Source organism: Salvelinus namaycush, chromosome 8 (assembly GCF_016432855.1).
Source record: "Salvelinus namaycush isolate Seneca chromosome 8, SaNama_1.0, whole genome shotgun sequence".
Lineage (NCBI taxonomy): Eukaryota > Metazoa > Chordata > Actinopteri > Salmoniformes > Salmonidae > Salvelinus > Salvelinus namaycush.
In genome coordinates, this window is record NC_052314.1 from 57,424,983 (window position 1) to 57,440,157 (window position 15,175).

At 41.7% G+C, this 15,175-nt stretch overlaps 2 protein-coding genes across 4 annotated transcripts in view; both read left to right on the top strand.

The window, feature by feature from the left end:
- Positions 1-159: 159 nt before the first annotated feature.
- On the top strand, positions 160-7,020 carry LOC120052896 (vacuolar protein sorting-associated protein 37C-like). Of its 3 annotated transcripts, none has more exons than XM_039000100.1 (5): positions 160-380; positions 1,955-2,063; positions 3,405-3,576; positions 5,516-5,598; positions 5,873-7,020. In XM_039000100.1, exons 2-5 carry the CDS (start codon positions 1,971-1,973, stop codon positions 6,578-6,580), a joined length of 1,056 nt encoding a protein of 351 aa, XP_038856028.1. In that variant the 5' UTR covers positions 160-380; positions 1,955-1,970; the 3' UTR covers positions 6,581-7,020. The 3 variants fall into 3 exon arrangements, with proteins under 3 accessions (XP_038856028.1, XP_038856026.1, XP_038856029.1); XM_039000098.1 differs by having other exon boundaries at positions 160-357; XM_039000101.1 differs by lacking the exon at positions 160-380 and adding an exon at positions 391-587.
- Positions 7,021-13,605: 6,585 nt separating this feature from the next.
- LOC120052218 (T-cell surface glycoprotein CD5) overlaps positions 13,606-15,175 on the top strand; it is a 3,833-nt gene continuing 2,263 nt past the window's right edge. The window contains exon 1 of the mRNA XM_038999042.1: positions 13,606-13,639. Coding sequence (XP_038854970.1) covers positions 13,606-13,639 — 34 coding nt within the window. The remainder of the gene's footprint in view (positions 13,640-15,175) is intronic.

Below are 15,175 nucleotides of genomic sequence, written 5' to 3' on the forward strand. Positions count from 1 at the left end.
AAGATTTGCTTTCAGGTTCAAGAAATTAACAATGCTGTGGTTAAAGCACCAACATGATCACAATATATTTTCATTTTCTTTAGTTAGAAAGGTCATTGAATTATTGACACTGCATTTAATAACCCCCCCCCCCCCCCCCCGGAAGCAGAAATAGGTCATTCCAAAAATGGCGGCGGTTTGTGGTAGTGTGAAGTGAAACTTTCCAAATATTGCTGATAAAACATAGCTATTCTTTAATCCATTTTGAGGATTATCGTCGAACAGATATTGAAGAAATTATTGTTGGACTGCTGTACCCGACGCCAAGCAACACGATCGAATGACGTCGTTTTTTTGAGGATTTGGAGATCGCGAACGGTGGGCTTTCCGCAAAGTTGACGGTAGCAAGAGTGCCTTTCATTGAATGTGATCATAACGATTGTTGTTGTCATCTCTACACGGAACTCGAGCAACCAGTTAAGGCTAACCAGCCCGTAAAATTACGTTGGATTCTTCTTTTACCGGCTATTTTCACTCAACCAGATTGCCTTGTCTATTGGGGTCAGGGCTCCCGTGCCCGTTTTACGTCATCCGTCACCCACACACAGGTTGATGCCCGTTAATGTTGTGTGCCCTGTCGCAACGAATTAATTGATTTGCTAGCAGCATAACGTAATTAATTTTGCCCGCTAACTTGCTTTATAATGTGATAGCCAGTCTGCGTGTTGTGGCTAACTATAGCTGGTTGACAACATTATTAGTGTCGGTCAGCTGATGGCAAGCCATCAATCAAGATAGCTAGGGTGCGTTCAGCAGGGCACAATGTTGTGGAACGTTACACACATGCCTCTCTGACATGTAGAATAAGGAACCCTGACGACATATATCAACAGGGGGTCAGCTCCCACTCAGCCCAGTCAAAGCTCGTCTTTGTCCTGGGACCACACTGGTGGAACAAGCTTCCCCCTACTGCCAGGACAGCGTAGTCCCAGCCCATCTTCTGTAAATGTATTTGAAACCCTACCTCATCAAGAGTATCTTAAATAAGAAACCAATTCCCTGCAATAGTCTTTTCCTACTAGCAAGGACTTTGTTGGTAACTACTTTATTGAGGGAAAATGTACTTACTATGACTGTGGTATGTTGTCTCACCTAACTATCTTAAGATAATTGTAAGTCTCTCTGGATAAGAGTATCTGCAAAATTACTCAAATGTAAAAAATATAAATAGATCTATTAATGTTATTTCTAACTACAACGTTTGCCTACTGAATGTGGCCCATGTTTAATGACTAGGCAAAGATGTAGCCAAGATAGCAAGCAGCTGAAGTAACTTAGGCCTGATCAGGATTTAGCTCGAGTCTGGTTTATCAAAGCCATAAATGGATGTAGTAGAGCTTGGCCAATAAAATGAGACATATCAAATTTTAACACCGACCATACCGATCACTTATCGCAGGCATTTTGCTGATACCGTTCATTACGATAAGTAGCCTATTCTAGAGAAATGTGAAGTTTGAAATTACATAAGTTTGCTAATATGGGTGAATATAATGGGACAATTGATGGCTACAAACATCGAACTAGTAGTGGTTGAAAGGATAGTTTAAAAAAACAAAGTGGTGCACAATGTTATAAACTTATTGTTCTATTTATCATTATCGCATAAATTCAGGCAATTTATTGCGATATGGATTTTTGTCCCTATCGCCCAGCTCTAGTATGTAGTATCATGGCGGAACAATGCAACATTTTAGTGCTCACAGAAAACTGTCAATTCTGTCTTGTATGATAACGCTAGATTATAGTCTAGAAAATAATTTCCCATTTAATATTTTATCAGACTGCCTGTTCATTTATCAGTTTGTGTGGATCTATTTTGTATCCTGTCAGTTTCAATTTTTTTTCTCAAATTATCTATGTTCAGTAAACTGATGACATTGACAGCTCACTTTTCCCTCCATCTGATTGACAGCGGTCCTGGCAAATCAATGGACAAGCTTCAGGACCTCAGCCAATCCGAGTTGGAGGATTTGCTGGACAATACAGAGCGGGTGGAGTCCATGGCATTGGAATCTGATGAGGTAAGCAATCACGTCTTTGCTTTGTCTTATTGTCTGTCTATTGTGTTTTGTACAGATTGAGATGTAGCCTGGTCCCAGATCTGTTTGTGCTCTAACCAACTCCTGTTGTCATTTATTATTGTCATACGCCATGTTAGGCAGGACACTCACCACAGGAGTTTGCAAGACGGCATAAAAAACGATCTGGAACCAGGCTAGTCGAGATGCACCGCTCGTACTGAAATGCCTCTAGTGTTTTGTATCAGAGTAAGGGATAATGAATAGCCAAGCTTGTCTATAGGCCTATCTCTGAGCTGAGACCTTGCTTTTTCTGTCAGGTCACACGACCTGGCTATTACTCAATGTAAGCCCTAAATTAATGATTAATCTGAAGATAGACATCTAGGTCTCATCTCACTCTGACCAGTAGCAATGTCCAGGCTCATCCTGCCATCAGCAGTTTTTTTACAAGGTCATATTGACTTACTTCTCTTCCACCTTTGTCCATTGGTCCAAAACACTAACCATTGAGGTTCATTTGTTTGTCTTCACTCTTCACGTGGGGAGTTATGTTCGCTAGATGCAAAATGACCTGTTCCTGGCCAACTCGTCTTGTTGGTTAAGCCGTGTTAAGTTGCTGCCGTCTTGGCTAGCCAGGTCTGCCTGAAAAAACATTCATTATCTCAAGCAGGGGACTGACTTCCTTGTTAAATAAAGTTGAGAGAAAAAAAAAACATTGATAGAGAGAAACACATCACCAGGCAAACCTGTCCTTATCATAGTGTAAACGGTGTCCGTGGGATAGCTTAGCATATAGCGTTGCCTCCCTGAACTACCCTCTGACTGGGCTTGAACCTCTCCCTCGCCAACACACGTGAACGTCAGCTTGACAATGTACGAACCAGTCGAGCTATAGAGAAGGATCCAATTGGCAACATTTCAAGCAAGCTGAGCTCACGGCACGTTCTTATCTCCGCTACACTAGCATGGCCGGGACTCTGGTCTCAGAAGGGAGGACCTGGCAGCTTCTGTCAAACACAGACTGATACTGTATGGCAATGTCATCATTCAACGTATTCCCGTGATCTACCAATCACAGAGTCACGTAGAGGAGGAGAGAGTAGTGCCCTGAGCAGGACTTGAACCCGGGTCGCCTGACCCCAAGACGAACGCACTATCCACAATCCTAAAAAACGTTATCCCAAATGGGAGAGATCTTAACATGCTGATCAAGGCTAGGGTTGTTTATGAGAATTAGCTAGCTATGTAAGTTGACGTCCGGTCACTACTATCTGTTGTACATGGTCCCGGTCAAAAATACATTAAAAAAAATACAATGTATTATTGACTTCTCGTCTATAGATTCAGAACATCCAGCTGGAGAGGGAGATGGCACTGGCCTCCAACCGTAACCTGGCAGAACAGAACCTGGACATGAAGCCTCGCCTGGAGAGACAAAGAGAACATCTAGTGGAGAGATACTCTGAACTGGAGGGAGTCAGAGAGACCTACAGACAACACTGTGACCAGAAAGGTAAGGGATAGAGGGAGGGATGGAGGGAGTCAGAGAGACCTACAGACAACACTGTGACCAGGGATGAGATGGGAGGTTATTGATGGATAATGAAGTGACAGATGAAGAAAAGCAACCTAATAGAAGAAGAGAGAGAGGATATGGGAATAGAAATAACAAGATGGAGAGGGAGGGAGACACAGGCAGATGTGGCAGGAACAGACTTTGGAGAGAGAGTTTCTAGTGTAGGGATAGATGTTGTGTGGCCTGTTCAGATCCTGGACACTCAGTTGGTCTCTACTAGTCAAACACAGTGTCTGTGTCACCTGTATAGTGCACTACTTAGGTAGTATATGGAATAGGGTGCCATTTAGTACTAAGCCTTGGTCTCTACTGGTCAAACACAGACAGAGCCCCCCCTCCAGGCTTCCAGATCTGGCCTGTGTGTCTGTCTGTCTGCCAGGGTCTCCCCAGATACCATCGCATCAGCTCCCATTCCACTGCCGTCAGCGCATTGTCAGGAAGCAGAACAGGCCGTGTGATCTGTGTACATGCGCTCATGCAGCCTTGTTTTGTAAGCTTTTCATGAGAAGCTGTGTTTGATGGTGTCCGTTTGCAGGGCTGGAATTGGTGTCTGTTGTAAAGTCTGCTATTATAGTTATGTCATGTTTTTCCTGAAGGTGATTAGGTAATATGGAATGCATTGTTATTTCAACCCTAAATCAGTCCTAGGGATTCACCTTGACAGGGTTTTAACCTTTACTCAACCAGCATAATTGTGGAAGCTTGCCTTCAATGAGAAGTCTACCAGAGGTATTTTTGAAGATGCATGAAAGTAGATTGTCCTGTTGCGTGTGTATCCATGTTTATCCAACAATGAGCTTCATGGCTGTGCTTCATGAGATTACTTTGTTCTCATTTTTAAATGCGTTTAATAGGCTTGGGCGGTATCCAGATTTTCATACCGTCCTTCTCTCGTCCTGGGATTTACGGTGTTACCTGCATGGCACAGAAGGGGGCGCTAAAAACGCAAGAAAAGCCCATTGGGACTCTATTACCAGAATGCTAACAAAATGAGCACAAACAAATAGTGAAATCACATAGACGCTGTTAGCTAAATGCTAACATGCGAAAACGAACCTTATTGCAAATTCAGCTCATAAAGTTATACAAGCATAGTTGGTAACTACCGATGTTGTTTTTGGAGAGTGGACTTTTCCGAGAGAAATTGTTCAAATGGACCAAGTTGCGGTGCATGCTTTTCTGATGGAAGAGCAGCATGTGTACATGGAGCAGATGGGAGAAGAGCGGAGGAGAAGGAAAAACTATAGTAGGAAGCACACGGGGGGAAAAAATGTCAAACATTTAGTCGTGAATTGCGTACAATTGTAACTTCATCACCTCTTGTGTGCCACATAACTGAGATTCGCCTATAGATATCGAAACGCTACGGACTCACTAGCTCGCTTTCTCCCGTTGTGCTATTTATAAACAAACACATGACTGGCTCAATTGGGGAACTACGGTAAGCTTCATAATGTGACCGGTGAAATGAAGAACGCAATCTCCTAACGTATTGCACAAGTTGACTGCAGGTATTTACTTAAGTAGCTACAAATATTGAAAAATGTCAAATACATAGTTTGACGCTATTAAAAAAATATAATAAAAAGCTTTTTCCAAATACCCCGGTATACGGTGTATACAGTATACCGCCCAAGCCTAGTGTTTAATAACAGGCGTGAAGCATTGTGCTGTCAGTGTCTACTGGGACTTAGAAGCTTGGCATGACATTGGTGTGTGGGAGGTGTTTATTTGTCCTTTTTCTCTTACACTCCCTCCCTCTATATTGGTGTCTTACTGGCTATCTCTCTCACTGTCTCTCTCCATTTCTGCCCCCTCTCTTTTATTCTCTTGCTCTCCCTCTCTTCCATTCTCTGCCTCACTCACTCCCCCCCAGATGGCATCATGGGGCAGGCATCGCCGGAGGGGTTGTTCTCCAAACTTCAGACAGAGGGCGCCAGCACGGAGACGGAGTCAGAGGTGAGAGGCCGCAGTGACAGACTTCTCAGGCGGAAAATGAAACCGACGGATGATAATGATGAGTATGGGAGATGTGTATCCATCCTAAAACACAGGACCAATGACGACAAAATGATCAGCTTATCTCTTACTCTATTCAACGCCGTGCAGAGGACCAGCAGTTGGAATAAGACGATGATAATACATAAATAATACATTTTCAGACATTGACATTGGTCTCCCCTTTTAACTCTCACTCTGTTTCTTTTTCTCTCTTCATCTCTCTCTCCATCAGTCTCTGGCAGATGAGTTTCTGGACGGCCAGCTGTCTCTGGACTCGTTCCTTGACCGTTTCCTCTCCCTCCGCTCCCTCGCTCACAAAAGACGAGTACGGATAGAGAAGCTGCAGGAAATCCTGCGCCAGAAGAAGGAGACCGCCGCGGGCGATGCCTCCACCGGCTCCATGACGTCACAAACGAGCGCCAATCAAGACCCAGCGACGACACAGTCATCGCCATGGAATCATCATCCTCAGCAACAACAACCGCAGCAGAATTCCAATCCCAACAACCACGCTAGTTTCCAAAACGGCCCCGGTTCCGCCCTACCTTACACCCCATACCCCGTCTCCCATCCTAACCCGACAGCTACCTCTGCAGTATCAGGCCCAGGCCCGTCCATTCCCCCAGGTCAATTTCCTCCCTACCCCAGCCCCGGCTCACCTTTCACCTCAGCGGTGGGCTACTCAGCCCGTCCTGCTTTTGGGCCTCCGGCCACTGCCTGCCCATACCCCACCCAGCCTACGTTCCCTGGTGTCCCCGGCTCAGGGTCTGCGTTCGGGCAATACAGTGCCCCCAACACCGCCCCCTACCCCTCTGCGTACACCTACGGTGGGGTTGGGGGGTATGGCTACCCCACGGGCCCTGCTCTGCCCAACTCTCAGTCCCCCACAGGCAGGCCACAGTACAGGCCCGGGTTTGGAGTGCCACAGCCCTACTCCTGAACCTCCCTCTGCTCTCACCCCGTCACTCCTCTCCCACCACACATTCTCCAGTCTCTCTCTCATTCACTCTTTTTTTCTGACTCTTTACCTCTCTCTCGATCTGCCTCTCTCGATCTGCCTCTTCTCCTCCCCCTCCTGTCATTCAAGTGCATAACTGTCTCAGGACCTCCCCTTGTTCTCCAATGTGTTAGAAACACTCTCTCTCTCTTTCCCTCTCTTCCTATTGGCTGTCAGCCTTTTTACTCTTCTCCCTCCCTTTGTGGAATACTGAGCCAATCAACAAGACCTTGGCCATGTACGTTTCAGATAGAAATGGAGCTGACGTGACTCTTTATTCGACATGTTGGGGCGGCAGGGTAGCCTAGTGGTTAGAGCGTTGGACTAGTAACCGAAAGGTTGCAAGTTCAAATCCCCGAGCTGACAAGGTACAAATCTGTCGTTCTGCCCCTGAACAGGCAGTTAACCCACTGTTCCTAGGCCGTCATTGAAAATAAGAATTTGTTCTTAACTGACTTGCCTAGTTAAATAAAGGTTAAAAAGAAAATGTCATAAAATATATTTACACATCATGTGATCCTTATCAATGGTTTCACCCTGTAGCACAAGTCCCTTGTGGCACTGTGTTCGGTATATGCATTAGAGTACATTTGACTTGTTCTAACACCCATATCATTCTACACCGATGTCAGATTACATGTGTTGATCATATTCGTTCGTATATGATGATAACTTAATACCCACCCGAACCAAAACGTTTTCCATGTGCAGTTTTGTTCACGAATTCTGTTCTGTAAACTCTTTCTTGCTCTTTGTTCTGGTTAGAAAGTACTTAAGACAATACTAAAGAAGGAAAATCCTATGAAGTCATAGTTACTCTAGGATCTGACCATGTAATTGTATTCATTGTGATCTAAAAGGCTAAACTGATCCAATATCAGCACTCTTATTCTGAGAGGCTTTATGAATGCGGGCCCTGATCAGTGGTCGTTTTGGAGACTTCAATAACCCTGTCTTCTTTCTTATTCACCTGGCTGTGCATGTATGATGTTTGTTTCTTAGCCAAATCTGGACATCTTTACAGGTGTAGGATTTTAATTTGACCAGTTTTTCACAGCAGGAAAATAATCCTGTAGCAAAAGGACGTGAATTATTGTGTGGATTATAATTTATGGAGGTTTTTTTTTTAGGGGTTGATAAAAAAAGATATAAAAAAATGTCAGGGTGAATCAAGTCTGAAATTACAAACTTTAAAATACTTTATTCAACCTTGAATACACTACAAGTTTGCATTTTCTGCTGTGCAGGGTGATCAAATTAAGATCCAACATTTGTATGTCCTACAAGTTTAGCTTCCAAGTCTTTTCTTTCTTGGCAGAATGTTTTGGTTGGTTGTTTAGGTATTGTGATGCCTATTGACAATGATGTCGTTGTTTACAGAATCATATCTGTATTCTCTGTCGAGGATCATGCCTGTTTCTCTGGTATCTCCGTTTTCTCTCCCTCCCACACGCTTTAACTTCACACTCCGTTTCGTCCCCCGTCCCCGAGGGCTCACTTGGCGTTAAACTCACCTCTCGTCTTTCTCTCCTTCCCTCTCAACTCACTCTTTATTTCACCCTCTCTCTCCTTCTCCAAAATCTGCCTGTTGACATGAACTGATGCTTGACAATGATTGCAATGAGGGAATTGTTTATTTCTGTAAATTCACTTCCAGTGAGAATATGTGATTTGTATAAATGATTAAAGAGATGTTATTGATAATAAGGGACTAATGGTCTGCGCCCAAAATGGAACCCTATTCCCTTAGGGCTCTGGTCAAAAGTAGGGCACTATATAGGGGAAGTGGGTGCCATTTAGGACTGATCTGCCTGCTTTAGCTCAGAAAGCACAGGATGAGAGAGCTGTGACGGGGGTACTACAAAGATTAATACCGCCTCCATGACGGCTCATACAGCATTCATAGACACTTATGTCATCTTAGTCATGAGCCCTTCAACCCTAATCAGTGGTCTTAAATGGAGTGTTACTACATTGGTTGCCATCATGCTCTATGAAGGCGTTATGTAGCGCCTATGTAGGGCCTCTTCATCAGGTTAACTGGTTGGAATGACTGGTCTACGACCAGGGGGCAGTGTCTTACTGGTATTATCACACTACTACTGTTCCAAATAGCACCCTACCCCCTACAGAATGCACTACTTTTGACCAGAGCCCTATGGGCAGGGAATAGGGTTCCGTTTGGGATGTGACTAAAGGAAGAAAAGATGAGTCAGAAATTGTGTTTTAGAAGCCCAACGGAGATACGCAGCATTAATAAGGGGGAAATAAAAATACAAGCTTGGAGCTTGTTTTAAGTTTCTTTATTTTTTTGTGAATATTATTAAACACTGAACTTGATCTAAGAGCTGTGTTCAGACTCGTAATTTGAAAATCTATTTTATTTTTTATCTACTTATCTTTGTTATTTTCTCTCTGTGTGGTGGAATAAATACCACGGTAACTGCCTGATGCGGGGAGAAAGTTAGTTTTGACTGTTCTTAATCCAATTGCATCAAGGGCGATTCAAGTCGGATAGAACTTGATTGAGTTTAATTGATTTGATCTAAAAGGCGAGGGCTTTGCTTGTGTTGTCTCAAACAGAGCTTACTATCAGGCCTTCCTTCCCGCTCTCTGATTGTGATTATCTTTTTCTGATGTGGGCTGAGAAGACCGAACCAGGGAGATGACACAGAAGAGAGAGCGACGGACTTCTGGGGGAAAGGAGGGCACTGGAGGAGAAACTCCCACCTAACCTAGCAAATATTCCTACTCAGTGATTATTTTGATCAATCAAGTGTTGTGGAACGATTTCTGTAGCCTATAATGTATGTGAAGTCAATTAAAGTGTAGTAGTCACTAATCTTACCCAACAGTACAGTAAGTGCATGTAGGCATAATTGTACAGTTACTGATAGACAAACGGAGAATACATATAATGTCAAATCCATACTGTTAACAGAACCGTTTATACAATTTGAGAATTTATATATATTTTTGTCAAACAACACTTCGGGGGGAGGAGGTGGGGAAAGAGGGATGGTCCTAGGTTGTTTCGTATATTCAAAGTACGGAGAGAAGTGTCTCATAGAGAGAGAAAGGAGGAGGGGGATCGTTTTTACGGGGCTTTTTACACATCTACGGCTCGGTAAACCAGATACTAAAGATGAGAGAAAACGAGAGCGATAGAGGGTGGGAGTGGACGGGTGTGAACGAACAGAAAAGTTGAGTAATGGTTGAATTAAGAGAAGAAAAGAAAACATGAATTAAGTACAGCGCCTTCAGAAAGTATTCATACCCCCATTACTTTTATACATTTTTTTGTGTTACAGCCAGAAATGTTAATGGGTAACATTTTCGACGTTTTTGTCACTAGCCTACACACAATACCCCATAATGTCAAAATAGAATAATGTTTTTCAATTTTTTGGGGACAATTAGTCAAAAATGAAAATCTGAAATGTTTTGAGTCAATAAATATTCAACCCCTTTGTTATTACAAGCCTAGTAAAAATGTTCTTAACACGTCACATAGGTTACATTGACTCACTCTGTGCAATAATAGTCTTTGACATGATTTTTGAATTACTACTTCATCTCTGTACCCCACACATTCAATTATCGTCATGGTAGCTCAGTCGAGCAGGGAATTTCAAACACATATTCAACCACAAAGACCAGGGAGGTTTTCCAATGCCTCGCAAAGAAGGGCACCTATTGGTAGATGGGTAAAAAAAAACAAAAAAAAAACAGACATTGAATATCCCTTTGAGCAGGGCGAAGTTATTAATTACACTTTGGATGGTGTATCAACACACCCAGTCACTACAAGATACAGGCGTCCTTCCTAACTCAGTTACAGAGTTGAATGTCTGTGATAGGAGAAAAGTGAAGATGGATTAACATTGTAGTTGCTCCACAATACTAACTTAATTGACAGAGTGAAAAGAAGGAAGCCTGTACAGAATACAAATATTTCAAAACATACATCCTGTTTGCAACAAGGCACTAAAGTAATACTGAAAAAAGAAAAAATGGCAAAGCAATTCACTTTTTGTCCTGAATACAAAGTGTTATGTTTGGAGCAAATCCAGTACAACACATTACTGAGTACCACTCTCCATATTTTCAAGCATAGTGGTGGCTGCATCATGTTATGGGTATGCTTGTAATTGTTAAGGACTGGGGAGTTTTTCAGGATAAAAATAAATGGAATGGCGCTAAGCACAGGCAAAATCCTAGAGGAAAACCTGGTTCAGTCTGCTTTCCACCAGACACTGGGAGATGAATTCCCCTTTCATCAGGACAATAACCTAAAACACAAGGCCAAATCTACACTAGAGTTGTTTTACCAAGAAGACAGTGAATGTTCCTGAGTGACCGAGTTACAGTTTTCATTTAAATCTACTTGAAAATCTATGGCAAGACCTGAAAATGGTTGTCTAGCAATGATCAACAACCAAGTTGACAGCTTGAAGAATTTTGAAAAGAATAATGGGCTAATGTTTCACAAACAAGGTGTGGAAAGCTCTTAGAGACTTACCCAGAAAGATTCTCAGCTGTAATCGCTGCCAAAGGTGCTTTTACAAAGTATTGACTCAGGGGTGTGAATATTATGTGAATTTTTGTATTTCATTTTCAATAAATTAGCAACAATTTCAACAACAACAAAAAATCTCACTTTGTCAGTATAGGGTATTGTGTGTAGATGGCTGAAAAGTCATCAATTTAGAATTTCTGCTGTAACACAACAAAATGTGGAACAAGTCAAGGGGTATAAATACTTTCTGAAGGCCCCGTAGGATAATAAACAATATAATAATAATAATGTGGTTATTAAATAGAATATTAGGTAATATAATATGGTCATTTAGCAGACACTTTAATCCACAGCTTATGTATGACAGTTAAAAAGTAAGGTTGTACACAACAATATCCACAAACTAACAACACATTTATAATATCCCCCTTAAATTCTCTAAATTCCCAAGCAATAATTAATACATAGTGTACAGGTAACTGCCAAATTAAAGGAAACACTTGAGTAAATGAGGGATACAAAGCATATTGAAAGCAGGTGCTTCCACACAGGATGCTTCCTGGGTATTATAAACAGTTAACATCCTATCATGCTTAGCGTCATTTATTAAAATGCCCAGTTGACCAAATAGTTTGGCTACCATGGCTAGAAGAATAGATCTCAGTGACTTTGAAAGAGGGGTCTCAAAGAAGCATGCTGTAGGGGGTTGAAAGTGTGTGTGTGTGTCAGTCAGTCACCAGATCTCAACCCAATTGAACACTTCTGGGAGATTCTGGAGCGGTGCCTGAGACACCATTTTCCACCACCATCAACAAAACACAGAATGATGGAATTTATGGTCTAAGGATGGTGTCGCATCCCTCCAGTTCCAGACAGAATCTATGCCAAGGTGCGTTGAATCTGTTCTGCCGGCTCGTGGTGGCCCAACACCCTATTAACCCCCTACGTTGGTGTTTCCTTCATTTTGGTAGTTACCTGTAGATGAGGCCTATACAGGAATCAAACTCATAATAGGGCTCTTGCTGCGAACAACTGGTGTACCTGGCAGTGGTGTGTACCATGACCTATTGGAGAACACATACACACAAGCGTGCAAACACACCCCGGCGTGAAAACACACACACACACACACACAGGCACACAAACACACACTTCACTGTTGGAAGGTGTGTGAAAATCAGGCTCATGATTGACTCAACCAAAATGTTTAAATATGAAAGATTCAAAATGTTTCTTTCCGCCTCTCCCTCCCACTTATCCTCCACTCATCTTCATTTCATTTCACTTCTTTCTTTTCTTTTTCTCTCTCTCTTTTTGTAACTGTCTTTGAAGTGAGGAAGTTTGCAGAAACTCTTGCAGACAGATAAGCAGCAAACGCCAAAGATGAAGAGAAGGCTGTATGGATAGAAAAAGAGAGGGTGGGGAGAAAGGAGAGCGACGAGTTTACACTTCTGCACCGTTTCCTCTCTCTTCAGTCTTTCTGTCGTTTTTGCATGCGTTGTGTCTCTTCTCTTCTTCTCTCCCCAGTTTTTCTCAACCTGTTCATCTCCAGAATGGATGGAAGGCTAGTATTTATCATCCTGGCCATGTGTGTAATGAATGTTGGTAAGTCTTTATTTAAATACAGTCTCGTGTTTTCGGTGAGTCCATTACGATACACAATGTTCTCATGTTCTGATATGCTATACTGACAATGACAGTTGAACTTGAAGCAGCAGAATTGTAGTCATTAGTTGCGTCCAAAATTACTCCCTATTCCCTATCAGAGATTGGCAGTATTTCTGTTACATGTATTTGAAATACGTATTTCAATTACTTCTGAGTATTTTAAAATGTGTATTACACTGGGCTAAACTCCAATGTATTTTGTAACAAGATACTTTCGAGAGCTGTAATTTGTATTTTCAAAATACTTTTGTGTACAATTTGATTTATAGCGGTACACAATTTTTTGCCCCCCTTTCTCCCTGCATTGGTATCAGAAGATTGATGGCACTGTGGTGTACTAGGAGCATCTACTAGATTAATTAAATATAAATGTATATGTAAAATTGTACAATTGCAAAGGATGCTGAGTATTATTCTAATGAAGTCCAACCCAAAACAAGGCCAATAATAATACCAGGTGTACTTTGCAGTTAATTTTGGTATGTTATTTTCACATATTTATTTACATTTTGGTAATTGAGCAGACAGTCTTATACAGAGTGACTTACAGTCAGTACATTCAACTGAAGTAGATAAAGAACAACAAATCAAAGAAATAAATGTGTATTTGTCACGCTTCGTAAACAACAGGTGTAGACTAACAGTGAAATGCTTTCTTACGGGTCCTTTTCCAACAATGCAGAGTTAAAGATTAAAAATTATAGAAATAAAAAATATAAAGAGTGACACGAGGAATAAATACGCAGTGAATAATGAATAACAATAACAAGTCAAAAATATCATGGCTACATACAGGGAGTACCAGTACCGAGTCGGTGTGCAGGTGGTACGAGGCAATTGAGAAACAGTGCATTCAGAAACTATTCAGACCCCTTGACTTTCTCCAAATGTTGTTATGTTACAGCCTTATTCTAAAATGGCTTAAAAATATTTCCCCCCCCATCAATCTACACACAAATATCACATTTACATAAGTATTCAGACCCTTTACTCAGTACTTTGTTGAAGAACATTTGGCAGCGATTACAGCCTCAAGTCTTCTTGGGTATGATGCTACAAGCTTGGCACACCTGTATTTGGGGAGTTTCTCACATTCTTCCCTGAAGATCCTCTCAAGCTCTGTCAGATTGGATGGGGAGCATTGCTGCACAGCTATTTTCAGGTCTCTCCATAGATCTTCAATCGGGATCAAGTCTGGGCTTTGGCTAGGCGGCTCAAGGACATTCAGAGACTTGTCCTGAACCACTCCTGCATTGTCTTGGCTGTGTGTTTAGGGTCGTTGTCCTGTTGGAAGATGAACCTTCGTCCCAGTCTGAGGTCCTGAGCTCTCTGGAGCAGGTTTTTATCAAGGATCTTTCTGTTCTTTGATCCGTTCATCTTTCCCTCGATCCTGAATAGTCTCCCAGTCCTTACATTTGCAAACATTTCTAAAAACCTGTTTTCGCTTTGTCATTATGGAATATTGTGTCTAGATTGATGAGGATTTTTATTTATTTAATCCATTTTAGAATAAGGCTGTAACGTAACAAAATGTGGAAAAAGACAAGGAGTCTGAATACTTTCCGTAAGCACCCTAGGTATGTACATACAGGTAGAGTGACTAGGCAACAGGATCACAGTCACGTAAAACATTTCTGTAACTGTTACTGAGAATGCTTTTGCTGTTCATGCCGGCTACTTGCAAATGTATTTCTGTATTTTAAAATACAAAGTACATGTATTTTAATTAAATACTTTTTCAAAACACGAGTATTTTGTAGTTTATTTTGATACATTGATGTTTATGGTATTTTTTTTATTGTAATTTGTCATTTTTGCCCATCCCTGTTCCCTATGGGCCCTGCTTAAAGGTAGTTCACTATAAGGAATAGGATACCATTTGTTGTTGTAGTAGTAGTAGTAGTAGTAGTAGTAGTAGTAGTAGTCGTAGTAGTAGTAGTAACTGGAGTAAACTTTTGAATATCATCCATTGATCTGATAATTACCCTTATGACCTCCTCTCTTAGTAGAGGGTGAGCATTTCTGCTTCCTTAATTTGTCGGATTAATTGATAGATTAGAGAGGGTTTAGTCTAATCCAGGCCAGTTTTAGTCCTCACTGCAGGCGGCCAAACATTGCCCGTTAGTCTTTTGAAAAACTGCCTCTGTGATTAGTGACTACCGCATGACATGTAATATTGATTTTAAAAAATCGATAAAAATATTTTTGGTAAATATAGATTCCAAGATACCAATTTACTTTCTTTGCTGTTGTTTCCGTGGTATGACGCATCTCTCTCTCTCTCTCTCTCTCTCTCTCTCTCTCTCTCTCTCTCTCTCTCTCTCTCTCTCTCTCTCTCTCTCTCTCTCTCT

Excerpts from the sequence above, each read along its gene's own strand:
- LOC120052896 (XM_039000100.1), top strand. The coding sequence starts at position 1,971 with ATGGACAAGCTTCAGGACCTCAGCCAATCCGAGTTGGAGGATTTGCTG. Across the intron at positions 2,064-3,404 it reads TGGCATTGGAATCTGATGAG|ATTCAGAACATCCAGCTGGA; the intron begins GTAAGCAATCAC and ends TCTCGTCTATAG. Across the intron at positions 3,577-5,515 it reads ACAACACTGTGACCAGAAAG|ATGGCATCATGGGGCAGGCA; the intron begins GTAAGGGATAGA and ends ACTCCCCCCCAG.